Below are 21,493 nucleotides of genomic sequence, written 5' to 3'. Positions count from 1 at the left end.
GTGTAAACCAGGCCAAACGTTCACACACTTTTCTTGGGTTAAAAAAGGGCTGTAAAAACAGCCCTTGATCCCTTTGACTATCATGCCTTTCAAGAGATCCGAAAAATTAAAGTACAATAAATATAAGAAAAATCTAAAGCCGGCGTAATATCGTTTATTTACCAATACGGATACCTCTCATAGCACGAAAAAGGGAGGCACGGTCGATAATGAAAATGTAGAATTACTTTGAAATTGGGCTACCACAAACCGGTTTAAGTTGATTTATAATGCTAAACAGCAGGGCCCCTTTGAACCCAGAAGCTGAGGTACAAAATCATCTCCAGATTTATGTTGCGTGCCTAAAGATCAAAACTTACTTCTTAATGTAAACCACGTAATATGAAACAAATTTGCGCGAAGTCAACATTACCCAGTAATCGTGTTCGTCAGAATTATAATACTAATAATTCAATAATACTAATACAATCTATGCTATGATGGAATTTACGCAAAGTGAATTGAGACGTCTTCACAAAATACGGCCAGGAAAATTTATATTGAATAAAATCATACACGTTAAATTACATTAGATTTGTAGTGTTTAGTTTACCCAATATTATAATATCTATATTCTACAAAAAAAAAAACAGGACTTAATTTTTTTACGTATAAACAAACATATTTAACTAGATTAAGTAATAGGAAATCGCTATTTAAGAAATGACGAATCGGTAATAACTTTTGAATGAGTACTTCATAAGTTATAATGATTTTCAAATACAGGCTAGAGGAAATACGTTAATATGACTATTTATATCATTAAACATTTCTCAGCCACACTTTTCTTCCCGTCAACGTGTAAAAATATTAAAAATTTTCGAAGTACTATTCTAAAAGTTGTTGTCGATTCATTTTTATCTCAATTAGATCATTTCCTATTTTCTAAGCTAGTCAAATGTGGATATTTAAAAAAATTAAGTTGAAACCTCTGTAAGTTATAAGGAATAATTTTAAAAAGTAATTAAATATGTATTAAAACGCTTCTAACTTGATCAATACTTATCCTGAAGTCGTTATCGACCCATTAAATGTGTTGGTAAAAAAGGGCTAAATATGGTTGCTTTGAACTTTTGAAAAAATAAAAGTTTTCTTTTTAGAGACAATATTATAAAATATACTTTTAACGTAGTTCAAAATTGTAAAAATGATTAAAAAAGAAATATTCGATGGATTAAAAGTTTTTTGATTTGTAATAAACCCATACTGTAAATATTATTACATATATTCTAGCTCAAAAATAAATTATTTTCCTCCAGGGCTAACATTATTGCTGATTCACTATCGCTGTAATGTAATTTTTAACTATAATTCGAAACAATGTCGCACTGCTATGTGCCGAGCTATGGCCGCGTTTTATTAAAAATATATTTTTCAAATGCCACAGCTAATTTTACGCATACCATTTGTAAGCTTCCGGGGTTAATTAACATCGCATGATATATCAATCATTGTCATGGATATAAATGTTAGAGGAACAAAATCATTTACGTTAATAATGAAGTACTTACGCATATCGGAAAAGTCGTCAACTAGAATGATTTCTCTGATTAAGTGCTCCGGTGATCTGTCCAAAACAGAGTGAACTGTACGCAATAAAACGGACCACGCTTCGTTGTGGAAACACACGATAACTGAAGTTTGAGGCAAGTTGTCTAAATACCTTCCAGGTTTTTTGCACCTGAAAATTAAAAATAAAAATAATGAGTTAAATTATAAACATGTTCTTTTAAATAACCCACTTAATTATCAACACTAGTGTAATATATATATATATATACAGTGTAAAATTACTGTTTTGTAATCCGGATGAACGCTAATAATTCTCCAAAGCAATGAATATCAATTTACCTAGTTATGGATGCGTGAACGTCTCTGTCGTTAACTGTTCCATTAGCCTTTGACACTATCCTAACATACTAATAGAATTTTACCCTATCAATACAGATCTATGGATAAAATTACCCAAGAGACGTCATAGTAAGTCCCGAAACAAATCTGTCTACTGTTTTTTAAAGATTACTGTAAAAATCAAACCTAGTTTTATTTCACTAGTTTCTTGCAGCATATGATAGTCCTAAAAAATTGATCAAATTTGAAATGCATACTCGAATGTTACTTAATTTGATACATATTAGTTTTAATGGAGATTTATTGTTAATTATGTAAAAATCTGTACTATTTTTTAAGGGAGCCAAAATTACGAATGCAAACAATATATTTATTAACAAGTACACCATACTCATAAATATAGTATTATTATAATAAAATTAACACTGATATGCATTTACTGATGATAATTAATATAAAGTCAAAATTCGTATATGAGTTTTATGCACAGAAGAAATTATAAAAAATGTCTAAAAGCTTAATACATGAATGTTTTTGAGGGAAAAGGTAGTCGCCTTCTTGATTTATTGCTCTTTGGTCACCCATTTGGCGTCGGGATGGCGTATAATGAAACAAAAAAAAAAAAAAGAGAATAATAATAAATAAAAGAAGAGTGAAAGGTAAATACTGGCGGACCATTGTTGCATAGTGAAGCTAAGCTATTATATTTTGAATCATCAAAGGCCCCCAACAGGTGGCTTTTGTACCACAACGCGGTGTCCAGTAACGGCGCCCTGACGACCGGAGAACTAGTAATCTTCTAAACGAACGCGATTTACACCACAAGTTTTATTTATATTCTTTCATACTTTTGTTAATGTTTTTGAAGCACACGTTGTACGCATCAGAAAATACTTCAGAAAACATTTGAAGAATTTTTTTTTTTTTAATATTTAATCAAAAGTTAACACTCTTTTAATATAAAATGTACAATAAAAATAATTTCCCGGATTTCACAAAGAAATAAGTTTAACAAAAATACTCGAGATACTATGAAATTCCTTTAAATCATCTTAAAAGTACTTTAGTCTTTAAAAGTACAGTTATCGTTTGAATTTTTAAGTTTTACTTTTTAAAACATCGTGAGGTTTTTACTATAAGATTCCACAGCATATTAATATATTTTTAATTTAGTATAATTTGAAGATGTGTTTTTAGAAAAAATTCATTTGAAGCGTTTTTTATGTCAGATGAAAAACACTTAAATAATTTAAACTTTGATGAAATGCACTCTCTTTAAAACTCACAATTTCTCTTTTCAATTAATATTTTTCATGGCAGTTTTTTGGTTTAAATTCACATTAGTTTGACATTCAAAAGCGATGCTGTCAATTTAATTGATACTAACATGTACAAGTTCGTAGCAAATTTTAATTGCCAGATTTTCGGATGGGGAAAAATCGACTTTCAGAGAATTTAAGCGGATCGANAAAAATCGACTTTCAAAGAATTTAAGCGGATCGCATTAATTTGATACAAGTTAATGATAAAATGTTGGCTATTTTACAGTTTATACTGATCGACTATTTATCAACTGGTGAATATTTATTTTTTCTAACTAACATTTTATTTAATCAAATGTTAGTTTAATAATTAACGTAGTCTTATGTTAAGGCTATAATAAGTTCATGGGCTTTTAGCCGTCATGAAAGTTTAGACACCCAACCTCAGATCAGTTATAACAAAAACTAAATGCAGCATGTAAATCGTGACCTCTATCGAATAGAGAGTGATGAGTAAATCGTGAGGGAAACGCGACAGTCGACCTCATAACAACATTATTCTGTGTACCCGAGTAATTTTCAGAATGCCATCGAAGGTTGGCGTTCAATTATTCACACGAAACGCGATATCATTATCACTGTTACTATTATTTAGTACACAATGGACATGCATCTCAAATCGCACGGTGTCGTGCACCTTAAACTGCGTCGCTTTGNTTACAACATATTTTCGTCTGCGATATTATTATTGTTTAATTATTCTGCATGTAAACATCACAATAATTGTTTTTATATATGTTTTATACTCGGATTGCTCTATCCTTTTATATACGAGAATTAAAGTAATGAGTACAACACCAATAGCTTTGTTACATACATTATTACATCAATAAAATCAATAGAAAATAAACAATATAATCAATAGACGTACCTATGTTAATATTTTATATTATTACCGCACCAAGATATATACATGAAATAAGTAACAAGTATTATGATCAATGCATAGTTGAACCAAAGCAGTTTTTTTTTTGCTTTGCTACGGCTAATTAACTGGCCTACCTTGGTTACAGCCATAATATTTTTTGTTATTCAAATCTGAAAGTGAAATATATTACACTACTATTTGTTAATTATTTAAACGTATCGTTCGGGTTTAAATAAATACGTACGCTACTTACATTACTGTACGTTGTACCGCAACGCGCACACGCGAAACGACCTAGAATAATATATTAACGACAATAATAATATAACGTGTGTTTAGTCAAATTTTGAAATAAAATGCGGGTATAGATTACATGCGCCTAACGTCTTTATCGGATACCTACAAAAGAACACTTCTAATCATATTTATTCCGCTAAATCTAGACGAGTTGTGCTTGCAACTATATTTTAACTAAAAACGATTTTGATAACGTATTAAGTCGAACAATATTTCTGAACTTCATTTAGTATCATAACGTAATGGTTTATTTATTGAAACATTACTTATAATCAAAATTACAAAATTTATAATGTTTTTTTAAATAAATATTACTGTCTATGATTATTAGGATTCGACGATTATAGTTTTTACATTTTGTCGTATTGTTTGAAATTAATCTAAACTTGAGGTGTTTGATTGACATTTCTCAGTGGCTAATGTCCCATAGCATTCATTGAACACATTTCCCCGTTTCATAAATAGATTTTGAACAAAATATTTGTGAGTAAGAGTTAAGATATTGAGGCACTTGACCAGTGTTCGAAACCAAAAATGATAGCAGAATTTTTACGTGCATAACTGTATACACAGCATACCGCAAATAAAGATCCTGTTCAGTAAATTTCTGTATATTAAAAGTACGCCTTCCCTTAGGAATCATTACTATAATCAAATTCATGTAATTCAAAGAATTTATGGAACTCCCTAACGAAATTACTTATTAGCAGAAAGAAATACAACATAGCGGATATGAGATTGTGTGGAGACCGCAATAAAAATAAATCGGAATTTTAAAGCAGAAAAAACGTAAAATCTGTTCCAGGTGAAGCTATAATGAGGGGCTGGATTTTAGTATATAGCTAGAGACTAGACACTAGATACACTAGATACTAGTAATTATCTAAAATATGATTAAGGGACAGATCGTACGACGACACTTTTAGAAGCAATACAAATTAAATAATAATATATTTTTGAACTGGGTACATTAGAGCCACGTCCACGCGAGGCCCTTGGCATTGGATATTTTTAATTAACTTAATTACACCGTTCTTACCCGTGTCACCATACTGTCCAATGTTCGTTTTTAATTAAGCGTCCTGTTAAGCAATCGCTTGGGGTATTTGTTCGTCACTACCATAATTTCACTGGCCAGTGATAACACGATTAAAAAAAAACAAACAATGACATGTCCTAAAGCCACACAAACAACAGGAAAACCACACTATTCTCGTGTGTGTACTGTTCTGTAGTTGAATCGNTCGTGTGTGTACTGTTGTGTTGTCGAGTCGAGTTGTCGAGTGTAAATATCATCGGTCGTTTTAGCGAATAGATTTCCATTGGCTTTTAAATAACGTGTACTCTTTGCTTTGGTCGACGGTGTTTTTTTACCAAATAAAAACTTTACCTGTGGTATATGAAAGTTTGTCTTCCGTCAAGACTACACTGCGTGACTTGTCGAGGATGCCCGCTACAAGTGACACGAGCAGTTATTTATTTATTTTTTTTTAGCACATATTTCCTTGCCAATCGATCCGTATAAAAACGAACAAAGTTTATTGTCTTAGTTTCTCGCTCGATGATAATATTGTATACACTAAAAATTCCCATTATTCTATTGGTGCGTGACGATGTCGGTTTGAAGCATACCCGGCGATCCCAGAAAGTGTAATAAAATATTTAAACATAATGTATCCAGCCATTTCGCCGCAGGGCCACCACTCGTATGATTTTACCTCGTTCGTATCCGTCATAACATTACATTATGCCAAAATAACACGAATGACTAACGTATCAGTTGTGTGTTAGATTTTATATGTTTTTTTTTTCCAGACATAAAATTTATGTAACAGCGTTCGAGTATCTATTTGAAACTCTCTTGAAAATTTCTATTGTTTTGTATACGTTAAGGTGCTACACAATGATCTGTCAGAAATGTTTTTGACAATAAATATAAATTATTATATTCGATGGCTAATTATTTTAAATTTTTTTCTTAAATTTTTAATAGCAATAATAAAAACTCATTTTTGTCACTTAGCTTTTGCATATAACTCGTAAAATTGTGTTACCGTTTCAAAAGCTACTGCAAATAATTCTCAATTAACCCAAATATTTCAATTAAAATATATTGATTTTTGATAACGTTTAATCAAATATGATAATTATTCGTTTTAATTGAACATCCTCTAGGGATAAAAAATAGTTTTATAAATAATTAAAACGGTATAATAACTTTGGCGATGAATAAAAAAAGAAAAAAACTAAAAATTGTTTAATAATTAAATATTGATACATTACTAAGATTTTGCTTAAAAAAAATGAGTAATTATAATGTTTATNAAAAAAAAAAAATTGTTTAATAATTAAATATTGATACATTACTAAGATTTTGCTTACAAAAAATAAATAAATATAATGTTTAATTTGACTATAGTGTTATACTATAGAAATTAAGTTGGACTAAAAGCGGTTTTAACTTAAAAATGTCGGTATGTGTTTTTTTGATTATTGCAACATTTCCTTTTTTTTTTTCTTTATATTTAATATTAATAATTGTATTTTCATTATTAGGCAGTATTCNTAATATTTATAATTGTATTTTCATTATTAGGCATAATTCATTATAATAATATAAACTCAATAATAAGCCTCATAATATATTTTGCAATTCATGTTACGCATATCTTTTACTTAATATTACACACACAGCAGAAATATCATATGTAATGCCAACGACATTTGTATAAGAGTCGTTGACTTATAAAGAAGAAGTATCGAGAAGACAAAGTTCTTTGATGAAACTTCAAAACTATCTTTATATATTAAAAATACGATATTTTTNTTACGCATATCTTTTACTTAATATTACACACACAGCAGAAATATCATATGTAATGCCAACGACATTTGTATAAGAGTCGTTGACTTATAAAGAAGAAGTATCAAGAAGACAAAGTTCTTTGATGAAACTTCAAAACTATCTTTATATATTAAAAATACGATATTTTTAAAAAAAAGGTATCTGTTTAAATTTTTATTATAAAAATTGAATCGTAAATCCGATGGGCTGATTTTAATGTCTTTGATTTTATACATTTTTTTTCTAATGATATTATCAAAGAAATCAACATAATAAATTCTAATTGAAATTTGAAAATTTTAATTCAATAAAATTTAAGTTATGTTTTGTTATAGGAACATTTCTCGTATGTTCCTCATAATATTCACACATATGTAAATATTCTCATTTTATGTTGCTCTTAGATAAAAATATTTCCAATGAAAAATTATTCTATGAACAGATAAATAATTGATGACGTATATATTCAACTTAAAGTTTTAATTTCTTGTCTCGAATCAATTCTGTTAAAAAATTGATAGAAAACTTAATCAACAAATTCAATTCAGGGTAATTTTCTACTTGTTCAAATTCAGTACTGAGATAATTTATTGTAAATCAGAATTGTAACAATAAATTTCATAATTCCTTTGAAATCGTATTAGCGAATATAGTAAATAAATAGTTAAAAAATCTTTTGTGTAAATATTTCCAACTGGGTGGAGTAATAATTTTATGATCATTAATACTTAATTATGCCCGAATGACATTAAGCATTCAAAAGTAAGTTGTTGAAATTACATTAATGCGGATATTTATAGGTATACTCTTTAACGATTCCTATTGTAAATGTTGATATTTTAAATCATTATTGTTCAGGTCAATCGTAATAATGGATTTTTGATTATATTTTCGTAGGGAACACGAACCGACTTTTTATATAAAAAAAAAACACNAATGGATTTTTGATTATATTTTCGTAGGGAACACGAACCGACTTTTTATAAAAAAAAAAAACGCTGTAAAACGATTCGGTTTCTCTAAAAGAAGTATTCAAGAAGCAATAATAACGAGAGAAAAAAAATACTGATTTTTGAAACTTAATTATTTCTTGAAACATTAAAAGTTCGTATTGTGTTTTATGTCTTATAAAAGTTGCGGTCGATACTATTATCAGCACGTTGTATAATTAAGCCATTAACACACTTTAACATAATAATTAGAGCCCATCTAAATTATACATAATTATATACGTTTTAATAATGTAGATATAATAAATGATCAGTAGTCGGAATAAAGTGGTTTTTTTTGTGCAAAAATGAACACAACATTCGTCAATGTTGAAATTACATGTATTTTTTGCTCTTTAGTACTTCAGTTTTGATAGAATTTTGGTGAATTTCGGTCCTTCGGTATGACACGCTAGGCGGGCCAAGTAAATATAAATTATTGTTTGTGAACACGTTAAAAGCCGTTCAACTCTGAGTCACTAGAGAATTGTAACGAGTACTTAGGACTAATTGAGGCAAAATATCATATAATAGTAACGCAACTCATTGGTTTTCGGATTTTCGTCAACACCAGTCGAGTGTATACATAATCGACGTACAATTATTCATCCCATGTGAATTTTCAATTTGCCGATTGGGTTTCAATGTACGCAAATGAGACTGAGATAGGTATGTAAAATCGGACGTGCTCTGACCGGTGCGGCATGTTTTATAATAAAGAGAACCCAATGAAGGACTGCTCGACGATGGGACGATGAAATTTGCTAAACTCGATGGCGCTGGTCACGTCAAAGCCCCCAAAGCACAAAATGTAATCGACACATGTGTAAACGGTCAAACACAAAAAAAAACAGAGATAGGTATTACACCGGTACTGCGTTTAATTAAAACAAAACCTCTCGGATACGAAAATCCGATCGTATCCGTTTTGGATGCACGTCTAATGCGTCCGGATTGTCATCCGAATTGTGTGTAAAAATCCCATTTGTGTTTTCGGCACTAATAACGGAAAAAAAAAAAAAAAAAGTCGAATACACTAAACCCATCGTTTGTATATTGGTTGACGTGTATATAATTGTTCAACGCCGTTAAAAATAATAACCGTGTGAGGAAACAGCGCTGCGCTATTCGCATTAGTCGTGACAATCGCTGCAGTTTGCTGTGAACAAATCAATCAAATTCCGTACAGTTCTATGTAAATTTAAATAAATTATGTGGCGAGTTGTGCTCAAAGGTTCACTGCGTACACAAAAATAACGTTAAGTCTTACAGTCAGCGATTGCATTATGTATCATACGGCAAACAGCGGTGACAATGTAAATCACATAGATAAACTAAACGTCGAGTACATCAATCCCAATGGTACTCATATGCTTTTATGCGAGTCTCGTACAAAGTTAAGTTTGTTTGTCACTAAACTAGGAAATCGTCTACAAATGTAATTGGAAGATATGCAAATATAAAGAGATGTTACAAAATAGATATGAATTCAACAGACTAAAACATTTGCACCGGGCGGTTTCGAGTACACTCACACCACGCACTTAAAATTGTATGTCTTATTATTTTAATGTTTCACTTTTTGCGACGTCAACTTCGGCTTTAAATATGAAAGCAGTCGCCTAGAAATATTCAAGACACCAAAAAGTGAAAACATTAAATGAAATTCCATTTAGACGTTTAATGTTATAACAGCCATGTGCTCAAAACAACATAAATTTGTCATTATACATAATTTACACGGGTATGATGAAATGTATAAAATAGTTCGCACAAACACATCATTGGAACTTTACTTAACAGGAGAACATAATATCAGAGTCGGGTTTGCAATAAATTGATTTTATAATGTACTAGAAACATTATTATTAGTTAACCTATACAACTGTTGTATCAAATTAAAACAAAAAACATAATGACTTATCGCATTCCTGAATTTTAGGTGATAAAATAGTTAGTCTTGTGAATTGTGTGTGGCGTTGTGAATCCGGTTCACAGAATAAAAGTGTTAATAGTGTTAATTAAAAAATGAAAAATGCAGCGTTAATATGAAAACAATTATATTATAAAATAACAATATAATTGAACGGTTGGACAAGGTGTGCCAACCTCATTTCTTAATTTCGTCAGTTATTTAAGCTCTTGTCATCAATATATAATTAGGTAGGTTTATGCGGTGTGTAAGTAATAATGACATCAAATGCTATCTTTGGTAATATATTATTTGTATTTGTCAATAATGTATAAGTGTAATGTGATACCGCGTACGGTCTTGAACATTACTCAGAAAAAGAAACGTTTCCAAGTTAGTTAATAGTTTTTATTTTTTTACAACCAAAGGTTAGTTGACACTAGACATATTAATTTTCAGATTATATTTGCGCAAATAAGGGAAAGGTCAGGGTAGTGGTTTTCCGTTGCCTTTAGCACTAGGCGTTTTTGCTGCTGTAAAATTACCAGGTGGTCATCCGTCCGGAAGCCAACAGTTAGTTTACTAGAGTAAATTAGCAAGAGATAAGTTTAATTGTGCATAAAAATATCATCGATATACTAGTTACTGGTGTGAGTCTATCAAAAAAGCGTTTATACGAGAAAATAAAATGTTTAATGGAAAATAATAAAATAAAAAAAATCACAAAATTTTTACATAAAATTTTCAACCATTCAGTAATTTGACAAATGGCCGAAAACAAACCGTAATAATTGAACTCATTTCGCGATAAACATCATTTGACATATCAGCGGGCTACCCGTTAAAAATCTTATGAATGCGTTCAAATATTAAACAACATATTTGAAATGAGTTTTTTGCTCATCCGGATTTGAAATTTTCATTACCGCCTTCGTTCCACCTGTGTGATTCAGATCAAACCAGTTAATCGGTGGATATCACGCTTTCGCTATGCTCAGCATCGTAAAAACAGTCCGGACGGAATAAGAAGAAATCATTTCCTGTTACTCAGCTAAGGTGGGGCTTTTATAGGAATTACTATATTTTCAATGGCGGTCATATTCATGCCCAGTCAAATATTTGTAGTTCAAGTGCGTGGCGTACCAATGTGAATAATTCGAGTTAACATTTAAGAAAATGTTATGTCATGGAATTTGATAGAATCAATGCCGGAGACCGATAACTGTACACGAGAATTTAAAATAGACAATCAATCAGCCTGTGAGATAAATTCAATCGTGTAATAATATTCTGATAACGGGTTATGTTTCGATAATATTGATTTTTAAATAGTTTAGGTAAAAGCATAGGCAAATGCGTTTTTATTATTCAATTGACAAAATTATCAAAACCGTCTCACAGAATTTAATAATATTTTAACTTTACACAAAGTATTGTTTATTTCATTATATTCCGTATGATTTCACAGAAAGAAAGACAATGATACGGAATTTAAGTCAAACGTTATGAACGTCACCCATTCAGCGTTTCATAAGAACAGGCGATTTATCATAGTGCACCTCCGACCATTTTAACTTTGATGATTTATTAAATTTAAAATATTTTCTATTAGCATAAACGAATTGAGAAGTATCCAAAATAAAACGATTCGTATCGCGACAGATTCGTTTGTATTATTAATCAAATATAACGGTACACAACAGGTGTCTTTGAAATTAAATTATTTCGACAATACGACTTACAGGATCTCGGGCTAAACCAAAGCTTGAATCGATTTCCACGCAGACTAGTCACGATAAAAATCAAACTCTAGCGGAATTAAAACATAATAATCAATTAAAATAATCTTATACAGTCGTGTAGTTTGAATGTAGCGTTATAAAATTACTTTTAATGACAATAAATTTATTAATACGCAGCAATTCATCGATTTACGGAAAATTGACATCGACCGAGGGCCAAACATTGACAGATTACAGTTAAAAATGGAAATGTGCTGGAAAAACATTTGAAACGAGTTACGGGAACACATTCACAAGTTTTATTTCAGTGCATTCGTAGGCTCGTAAAAAACCTCCTGCACGTACCATAAAAATATAGTTCAAATTACAATACTCTGAATTGTACAAGGCGGGCGTACTTAGTTTGGTACATATTTCACACGGCGGTAACACAATCTCGTATAAATATTATGTCGTTTTATTTACGCCCCGCATAAAAGATGTAAACGCCCAAGCCTTTTCATGGTATGACACACACGGGCAATAAATGAAAAATATTTCAAAAAACCATAACGTGCTGGTTCGTTGAATTTTAATAAAACGTACGAGAGGCACATCGTGTGAACCCGAGAAAATTTACAAATTTTTATGCGCGTTGGCTTTAACAGTAAACTATCATCGCGTTGGCGTTTGTGTTACTGACTTCAGCAGTGGACTCGCAAAGTAATTCCGTACGCTGCAGCCGAGAACTATTATACGATTAAGGAAGACCCGGANATTTACAAATTTTTATGCGCGTTGGCTTTAACAGTAAACTATCATCGCGTTGGCGTTTGTGTTACTGACTTCAGCAGTGGACTGGCAAAGTAATTCCGTACGCTGCAGCCGAGAACTATTATACGATTAAGGAAGACCCGGAAAAAAACACAACTGTCCCTTGACAGCGCACGGACGCCTCTAATGGCATTTTCACAGTAATATTTGCGGTCAACGATGCATTAAGGGCCTCCGAGTTTATAACGCTCACGTCCGATTCAATTTAGGTGGCCTTTTGGACTACACTGTATATTGTTCAAGAGGTCACGTGGTGTTTTGGACGAGATGTGAGAATAACAGGGATGGGGTGGTATGACGAGTCAGGTAAGACGTGTACAAGACGGAGCTGTTGATGTCAACGATGGTTTTAGAAATGTCACCCGTTATTAATTCCAGACCTTTAGCTTTGAGCCACCACCTTATCAAAGACCTTATACTTGTGCTTTAATTCTTAACTCGACGTCAAATTCATCGGCATACTATTTGTATTGTCGTACAGCATAGTAATCTATTCGATATATCAAATGCCAATATAACTAATTATATAATGTTCGCGATTGCCACTCGTATAAATATTTTAAAATAAGTTTATTATTACTACATGATTGATATAAAAAATAATTATTTCAAAGTCGTTTCACTCTCGAAAACATTAAGAACAATTACGGTGGATTATTCAACAACTACAATAATTGTCATGTCCACTTTTTAATACCCTGAAAAACCATATAAAATGCACTCCATAAGTGTCCTAAAATACACTCGTCTTTATAGGATCGTTTCGTTATAAAATTATTCCCGACGCTACTTGAAATACCATTTGTATTTCAATATTATTCCAAGTGTAGAATAAAATACAATATTAATAATGATAAAATAGTTTAAAACTGCTCACCAAAAATTATAATAGTTTACATAGAGTGAATAACGTTGAGGGATATAAAAAAAAATTTATATTATTATTGTTCAAGTATAACGAACACGTCGTTGTAACTAATCAATAGCAAGATAATTTTTATGTTATCAATATTTATAATGAACAATTTGTAAAAAATACGTTTATATTTAATTGCTATAGTTTAAAAATAAATTTTTGATGTCATTTCGTTACAATAGCATTATATTCAAACAATAATTAATGTTTTAGTAGAAATAAATAAAATGAATATTTTAACGATTACCAATAAAAGCCGTTGTGTCACGATAGTCGTGAGGAGTACATTCATGTAGTTCATTAGGATATCGCGATAATATATTGACATAAATTGCAAAATGTTTTCTGCGGAGTGCATATAATGATAAATTTTATAATAATGACAAAACATGGATTATACACCAGTATTTTCAGCCTTATTCATTATGATTTCTATTGCGTTCATGGCTATATCTTCTTAAGTACAATGATAGTTTTTTATGAACATAAGCTTATTGACATTGATATTTCTTGTATATTTATGCTGCCCATAAGCCGGAGGCCTCTATGAATTTTTAATTGGTAGTAGCTTTGTATAACTATTTACAAGTAAAGTTCTCGAGCTCATCAATATTCCACAAGGAAAAAAAAATAATCTTTCGAAATGATTTTTGTACGAATAATTAATGATAATAAAATTAAACATCTATAGAGATATTCTAATTATATACGGCCATAAAAAAATATCTAATAATGATCTTCGTCTGTAATTGAATTATTCACACGCTCATATGAGTTTTTTCTTTTATTATGTTTAATTTGCAAAACTTTGGAACAGTATTAGGGAACACCACGTCGGGGACCCTTTCAGCCTTGGTGGAATAAATATCTTTTAACGCATTTTTGAGAGGAAAAACTTTTTATGGTTCAGATGAAGTGGGTGGAATCTAGAGCATTTTTTTTTGGTTTATTCACCAGTTTTGTAGTGATCGTTAGGGGCGGACATAAGCTCAGCCGATTATTCAGTTCAAAGAATAATAATGCACATATATATATATATACATATATACGTTTTTNGTGGAATCTAGAGCATTTTTTTTTTTTGGTTTATTCACCAGTTTTGTAGTGATCGTTTGGGGCGGACATAAGCTCAGCCGATTATTCAGTTCAAAGAATAATAATGCACAAATATATATATATACGTTTTTCGTCGCCGCGTGAGATCACCACAAAAATAATTTATTGAAGATGCTACTCTAGAAAATGTTAACGCTCATTGAAAATATAAACACAATAACTCTTTTTGTAGTTTCGGGTAAATTTGGAAAAAAAAAATAATAATAATAAAACAGCAGAAATCCCATTCATTGGAACATTGAACTTCCTGCACAAACGACTAACGAACAATCTGCTTATAGTTTCAACGTTGTTTCGATATTCCAGTCTAAAACGCTGTGGACATATAAATAAATAGACAGGGAGAAGGTCGAAACAGTGACATCACTATTGGCCATGTCGTTTGCACGATAATTTATCGAACATGACACCGACGGAAACCGTGTGTGACCTTTTCGAGCAAATTCGAAGGATGCGCGTGACAAGGCGATACCGGTGAAAGAGCACACTATCCAAAAGCAGCACTAAGTAAAGTTTATATTTCGTCGGCAGTCGTCCGGTATGATTTGCTTGTATGTAACGGTTAAATTAAATTATACTCAAGTAGCTGAATCAACAAAAGGCTTGACCTGCATTATGGTTTAAGGAGGATAATTTATAGGATAGATATCAAAGTCATCGCACAAATTACTCGAAATCTTCTCTTTAAAAACATAATAAAGTGATCAGAGGTAAAAGTGCGCGAGTTTTTATATCGCGTAGTAAATAATAGTTATGAACAATTTTTGTTTTTTTAAGCTATACAAACTATTAAATATACAAATTAAAACACTTTTAGAACTATGTTAGATTTTTACCTTAAATAAAAAATTTTTCATTAAATTACGCGACGAAAGTTGTGTGTGAAAATAAAATTATGTCATTACTTAATATTAATTAGTAAACTATTAAACATATAACGAAACAAAATTTAAGTCTTATTAAATTGTTTTATAAACTGAAATAGTATTTTTTAAGAGTGAATTGTACAATGAAGATTTGACAAATTTATAAAATGTTCATAATGTATATAATTTTATCTCTATGATTTTATAACCACTAAAAACACGTAAAAATTGATTTAAGATTTCATATTTATCAATCATTGATTCATGACTACAAAATTCAATTAATTATTTCAATATCGGACTTAGTTCCTTGTGGGTATTGAGTATCCCAATTTACTCTATCGGCCTTATTATGTAATAATGGAAAATTAATACATGTACTCATCAAATTTTTAAAACTAAAATATATTGTAAATTTATTAAATCTCTTATTATTAAATGTTGTCGAGTAAATTCATTTTCAGAATCATAGTAGTAATATAGATCTGCTTACTGTATAACAAGTAAAATAAACATTTGTTTATTAGTCTATCATAAAATCACGTTATTTATATATTTTTAAAGTGCATATGCTAAATACATTTGAATCAATAAAAATTGAAAATCAAAAACAAATGATCACATTGAAATTCTATTTTATGAAACAATAGTGTAATGATTCAAAGGTTTAATTCAAAGGCTTTCATAATATAGTAACTGTTTATTCTGTTTTGCAACAGACAACCATACAGTATAATACAGTCGACCAATTATACAATGCGCAATTACAGTTCAAAGGATAACCGAATTCACTAACTTGGGTGTATTTACAGAACAATTATGCATCGGTTCTGTTCGATAAGATGTGCGAAACATTAAGAACTTTCCCAGGCGTATAATACGAAACTTTTGTTTAACGCAAACTATTATTTAGGAATCTCTGAAAGAATAACTTTTTTTTTATTACATTAAAATCTGTTATAGTTTCGACAAAAAGATTTATTACAATATATAAAATAAATTGTTAGCAATAAAAGTTTTTCACAAATGAACACAACTTTAAATAAATCATCATTTGACAACAAAACTTATGAAAATTAACTCCGAGGACAAAAACAATCTATTAAATATGCTCTCACAGCGTACTAATAAATTTCAATATTTTAAATCAAAAATTTTTTTTTATAAAATATATTTATTATAATATATGAATATTATACAATAGAGTCAAAAGTATTACTACATAGTGACTTTTCGCGAGCAAAAAATATTTTTCACAAATCGTAAATCAAATTGAAGTATAAGAAGTATTGCGGCGTTAACAGCATAAAGCCGTCTTTGCTCTTTCAATTTCTCAACCATTCAAACAACAAAAATAATACCATCAATAAAAAAGATACGTCACAAACATATTATTTAATATAAAGAAAATAATTTTCNTTTAACATAAAGAAAATAATTTTCAAAAAAACGAAACACCAAGAAATACTGTTTTTTAATAAAATATATTTTTTGAATTTATTGTCTAATTTTATGATAAATATTATTATACAGTGAGTCAAGTAAATATTCGAACATCGTCTAAAAAATTAATTTGCCTTTTGAATCGTCTTACAGACCTTTAAGTACGATCAAAACCACAAGAAAAATGTTTTAACGAGTGATTGAACCATACTCAAGTAAGACGATGGCAATTCAACAGTAAAATTATTTTTTCTAAACAATATCCGAATGTTTAATGACTTTAACTGTGCGTTCAAACACTTTGTAAACGTTTAATAGCGATGAAAAATTCCCATTAGATACTAATTAAAACTGCAGTAAAAAAAAAAAAATCGAACCTCATTACTTTACCAGTTGTCGTTTTAATAAACACCATTCTAACAAGAAAAATTGAAACTCCAAATGACTTTTTCGTTGCTGCATTTGCCAAAAGGAAAAAATTAAGAAACAGTACATGAATAATATTACTTCCACGTCAGTTCTATTGCATTTCTTACTAAATAGATATAGAATTATTCCTCGGCCATTTAAGAAGCTATTTATTTTGTGCGGCGCACCGTGAATGTTTTATACGCGTGTCGACCGTACTATTCATTAGGTAAAAACGACATTTCTGTTAATATATTGAGATACGTAAAAACCGAGTTCCAACGGCGTTATTAAGTTTTACGCCGAGCGTGGATAGACTCGTGTAGAAGCGGCGAATCCTCAGAGTTAACTTGAAACCGAAAGTTTTTGACATTTCCCAGGGGACATGTGCCAGTATAGCGGCGTAAGGACTTTCTAAAAATGGTTTAAAGTGATTTTCTACTAGAGCCCCAAAATTCGTGAGATACCTTAAGGAATGTGTTGTGTATATTATGTGCACAACGACTACACAGCACTTTCAACGGCTCATCTCTTACAGTACGCTTACCGGCTGGGTTGGATTAAGATTAAGATGAACTTTGCACGCCGGGGTAAACACATATAAGCCGTAAGTCTAATATATACCCAATTGATAACTCCAAGCTTCAACACAACCCTTGTCGTTTAACACGGTTTGAAAACAGCTTAAAGTATTGTTTACGGCCAACAAACTGTTTTCGAAAACAGTGGAAGTGACTTAATGCGGCCGTCTAACACGTATCCAACCCACCGTCAACAAATGCTGCCATTGGGTACTTATCTTCATTCGTCATTTGGATTTTTCTGGATTAGACCGGTGGATATCACGTTAAAACAAAGTATGCGCTTTCGGCAGTCAAACGAGGTGGACAACCACATAATGATAACAATGCCGAAAACTAAAATGGTTTTGTTGGGCTTGGTAGATTTAAGAAAATACTTAAATACTGCCGAACTTTACGCAGTTTTATTATATCCATATTCAAAGGACTCGGTTTGGCCTAGTTTTTATATCATGTATACACACTCCCTCATAAATCCTCGGGGTAAGAATGGAGAATTTTAACAAACGTTTACAACAAACGTGATTCTAATTTCCCCACGAAACGTACTTAACAGACAAAAACTTTTGTCACCGCCCACCGTCACGAAATTGTTTTCCGGAATGGTGCACTTTAAAAGGTACATTTTAGATGGTTTTCGGGAAAAATAATGGTTTTAATGAAAAAAAAAAAATAGTAGACTTTAATATAATAATAAATCAAATATAAAATAATGTTTTTAATTAATAAAATAACTTTGTTTCAATAGAGCCTAATGGGAATCAAGACAAATTTGAAACATGAAAATGTCACTTACCATTCATCTCGAAGATCTGGTAACTTTCTGTGCACTGATATGAGATCACTGACGTATTGGTTGAACGCGTTTTTCGTCCAGCCTTCGTCCACCAATTTCTTGACGTCGGCAGTGAGGTTAGTCGGTAAAATTACTGGACGTCCCATTTCACCGTACTGTTGCCGTTTTTCTATGCCGCCGTCAGGCTGGGGCAAAACTCCCTCGCCATTGAGAAGCAAACCTGACGCTCCAATGGCCGCGGCTGCCCGTTTCGACGATGTCCGTACGGGTTGCTGTTTAANACGATGTCCGTACCGGTTGCTGTTTAACGGCTATCAGTATGGGTAGTTTTTCTCGGTTTTCCACGCCACCCTCCATGGGAAATTCTTCGTCGAGTAGGCGGTTTTCGTCGGCAGCGTCGTCATCGCTCGAGGCCGCAGCGCGTTGGGCCAACGCCGAGGGCTGGTAAAGAGCTTCGACAGCCGACTCGTTAGACACCGGCGTGATTCGCCGATCTTCCATGAAAAGGAGCACAGTGATTGTTAGCCACACGGTGCAGCCGAGAACGAGTCCCTTGAGCAACTCCGATTTGCGGCGGTAGAGATACGACGCTACTTTCATGGTCGACGTGTCCCACTCAAACTAACCTGCAAACAGTAAATTTAAAAATGTTGTTATTATTAATACACAAATTATTACATGGCGACAATAGTTGAATAAAATCTAGTTGAAAAAAATCGATATTTAAGAATAATATTAGAGTATTGTTCGTGTGTCAAGTATTCATGACATACATAACACAACGGGATCCAATGCGGGCATACCTAAAAGCTATTACCATAAGTAATAATTCATTAAGTAGAATAAAATTCTACAATCAATAGTAAATTTCACAAAAAACAAAGAGTTTCTAAATTTATAGTAAATTTTTTTTAATCCATTTCATTTATGAAAAAAACTCGTATAATATTTCCTAAAACACTAATTGATCCAAAATTAATGCGATTACTTTGGTTGATCAATACCAATTGTTGATTATTAAAACTGAATCAATGTGGCAGTACTGCTGTTATCATCTAACCTAACATTTCAGCAAAATGCACGTTTTGTATTTAATTCATAAATAATAAAAAAGAGTTTATTATAAAATAAATAATGAAACATGGCTAATGAATTCTACGTGTATTACCCGTTGACTAAATAATAATTACAAATTAGTGTTTTCAATTGGTTTTTTTTTTTTTTTTAATCAACTATTATGGAATTTAATAAACCGTCGCCGCTTAAAATGACAGGTATCTTGCCACAAAACTTTAAGTTTTTTAAACAGCAAGTTGAAATATATATAACTGCCACGGAAACTGATGGCAAGCCAAAGCAAGTACAAGTAGCTCGCCTTTTGAACTTGATTGGTTCAGATGCATTAAAAGTGTATAACACTTTAGTGACTGATAAAAATATGGATACTGATGTACCCGGAATATTAAATAGATTAGAAAAATATTGTTCTCCTAGAACAAATGAAATAATGGCTCTCTATAAATTTTTTACTGCCAAACAAAATGATGACCAATTTGATATTGATACGATCACATTTGCATGTGCCCATATCTCTGCCCCCCATAACATCGTTGTACCGTTTAATAGACATATATATATATATAATTAACACAGTGACATACAGCAATACTAACAGGAGGGCGGACTGCACACATAAACACTTTTTGCAATTCACGGCCAATGTGCCATAATAAGATATCCCTATCGACAGTTGACATTTTACCATCTTCGCGATCACTACTTTTGCCTGATAATTAACTTAACTTCGCTACCCCGTATATTATAGTGTGTGTGTGTGTCGCCGTCAGCTCCCTGTTGGATTATATCATCTCTAGGTGTCCAGCAGGTTGTATTATCCATTTAATATTTCAATTGCTTAATAAATATTTATTTATATCGTTGTTAACCTAAAGTGTTATATATATATATTGTAGTGCGACCCTTGGTAGTTCCTCTAAGGGAATATAAATTAAATAGGAAACTTCAGTACCTAAGGTAGATATAGCCTAGCCAGCTATCCCCCGTTGGTCCCTTAGAATACTGTCGACGGGCATTTAGGCTAAACCCCTAAATAGCGACGTAACAATTGGTGGAGGCGCCTATCTCTCTGTTTTATTTTAAACTTTTAGTGAGGGATCCCCCCCTAAGTGTACTACAATTTTTATATACCGCTTTTCACGGTTAATTTATAAATTAAATATTTTTTATTTCTTATTGGCTCACTTTATTATAATAGTAACAATTGTATAGTTAGGTATAACTATAAATTAATTTTATACACGATTATATGCCTCTCTATAGTTATTATTTAAAACGCACCTTTAATAATCAAAACTTTTAGAATAAATACTTTTGTTAACATATTATGACCTTATTGAACAGCCATTACTTATAATTACAATTGGTACTAATAGAGCGAGCCAGCTAATATTTTTAAATAAATTATTTCTTTATAAAATTAATTCGACATGCACATTTAATATATACAAGTTAACTAAGTTGTTACAGCAGCAAAATCGTGGTCTTTTAAACAGCCGTTATTACGGCTACCCTTATTATAGGATAATTTATATAATATAATCGTCCCGCAACTAAGGCGCAAGTCAGCCTAAATCAAAATACCCTATTGTGTGTATTTCTTCTTTTTTTT

At 31.3% G+C, this 21,493-nt stretch overlaps 2 protein-coding genes across 2 annotated transcripts in view; one reads left to right on the top strand and one right to left on the bottom strand.

Moving 5' to 3' along the window:
- Positions 1-1,550: 1,550 nt before the first annotated feature.
- Positions 1,551-18,950, bottom strand: LOC126895128 (putative polypeptide N-acetylgalactosaminyltransferase 9; the record flags this gene model as incomplete). The annotated part of the gene is given in 2 exon segments (XM_050666648.1): positions 1,551-1,720; positions 18,805-18,950. Coding segments are annotated over 2 exon segments (316 nt in total), but the record flags the coding sequence as incomplete, so codon positions are not given.
- A 479-nt stretch (positions 18,951-19,429) lies between these two features.
- Positions 19,430-21,493, top strand: part of LOC126895133 (uncharacterized) — a 5,693-nt gene continuing 3,629 nt past the window's right edge. Inside the window, exon 1 of the mRNA XM_050666656.1 lies at positions 19,430-20,365. Within this exon, the coding sequence (XP_050522613.1) occupies positions 20,042-20,365 (324 nt within the window). The 5' untranslated portion in view covers positions 19,430-20,041. The remainder of the gene's footprint in view (positions 20,366-21,493) is intronic.

This window comes from Daktulosphaira vitifoliae, unplaced genomic scaffold (assembly GCF_025091365.1).
Source record: "Daktulosphaira vitifoliae isolate Bord-2020 unplaced genomic scaffold, ASM2509136v1 Scaffold_1, whole genome shotgun sequence".
NCBI classification, from domain to species: domain Eukaryota; kingdom Metazoa; phylum Arthropoda; class Insecta; order Hemiptera; family Phylloxeridae; genus Daktulosphaira; species Daktulosphaira vitifoliae.
This window is presented reverse-complemented; position numbering and strand designations above follow the sequence as displayed.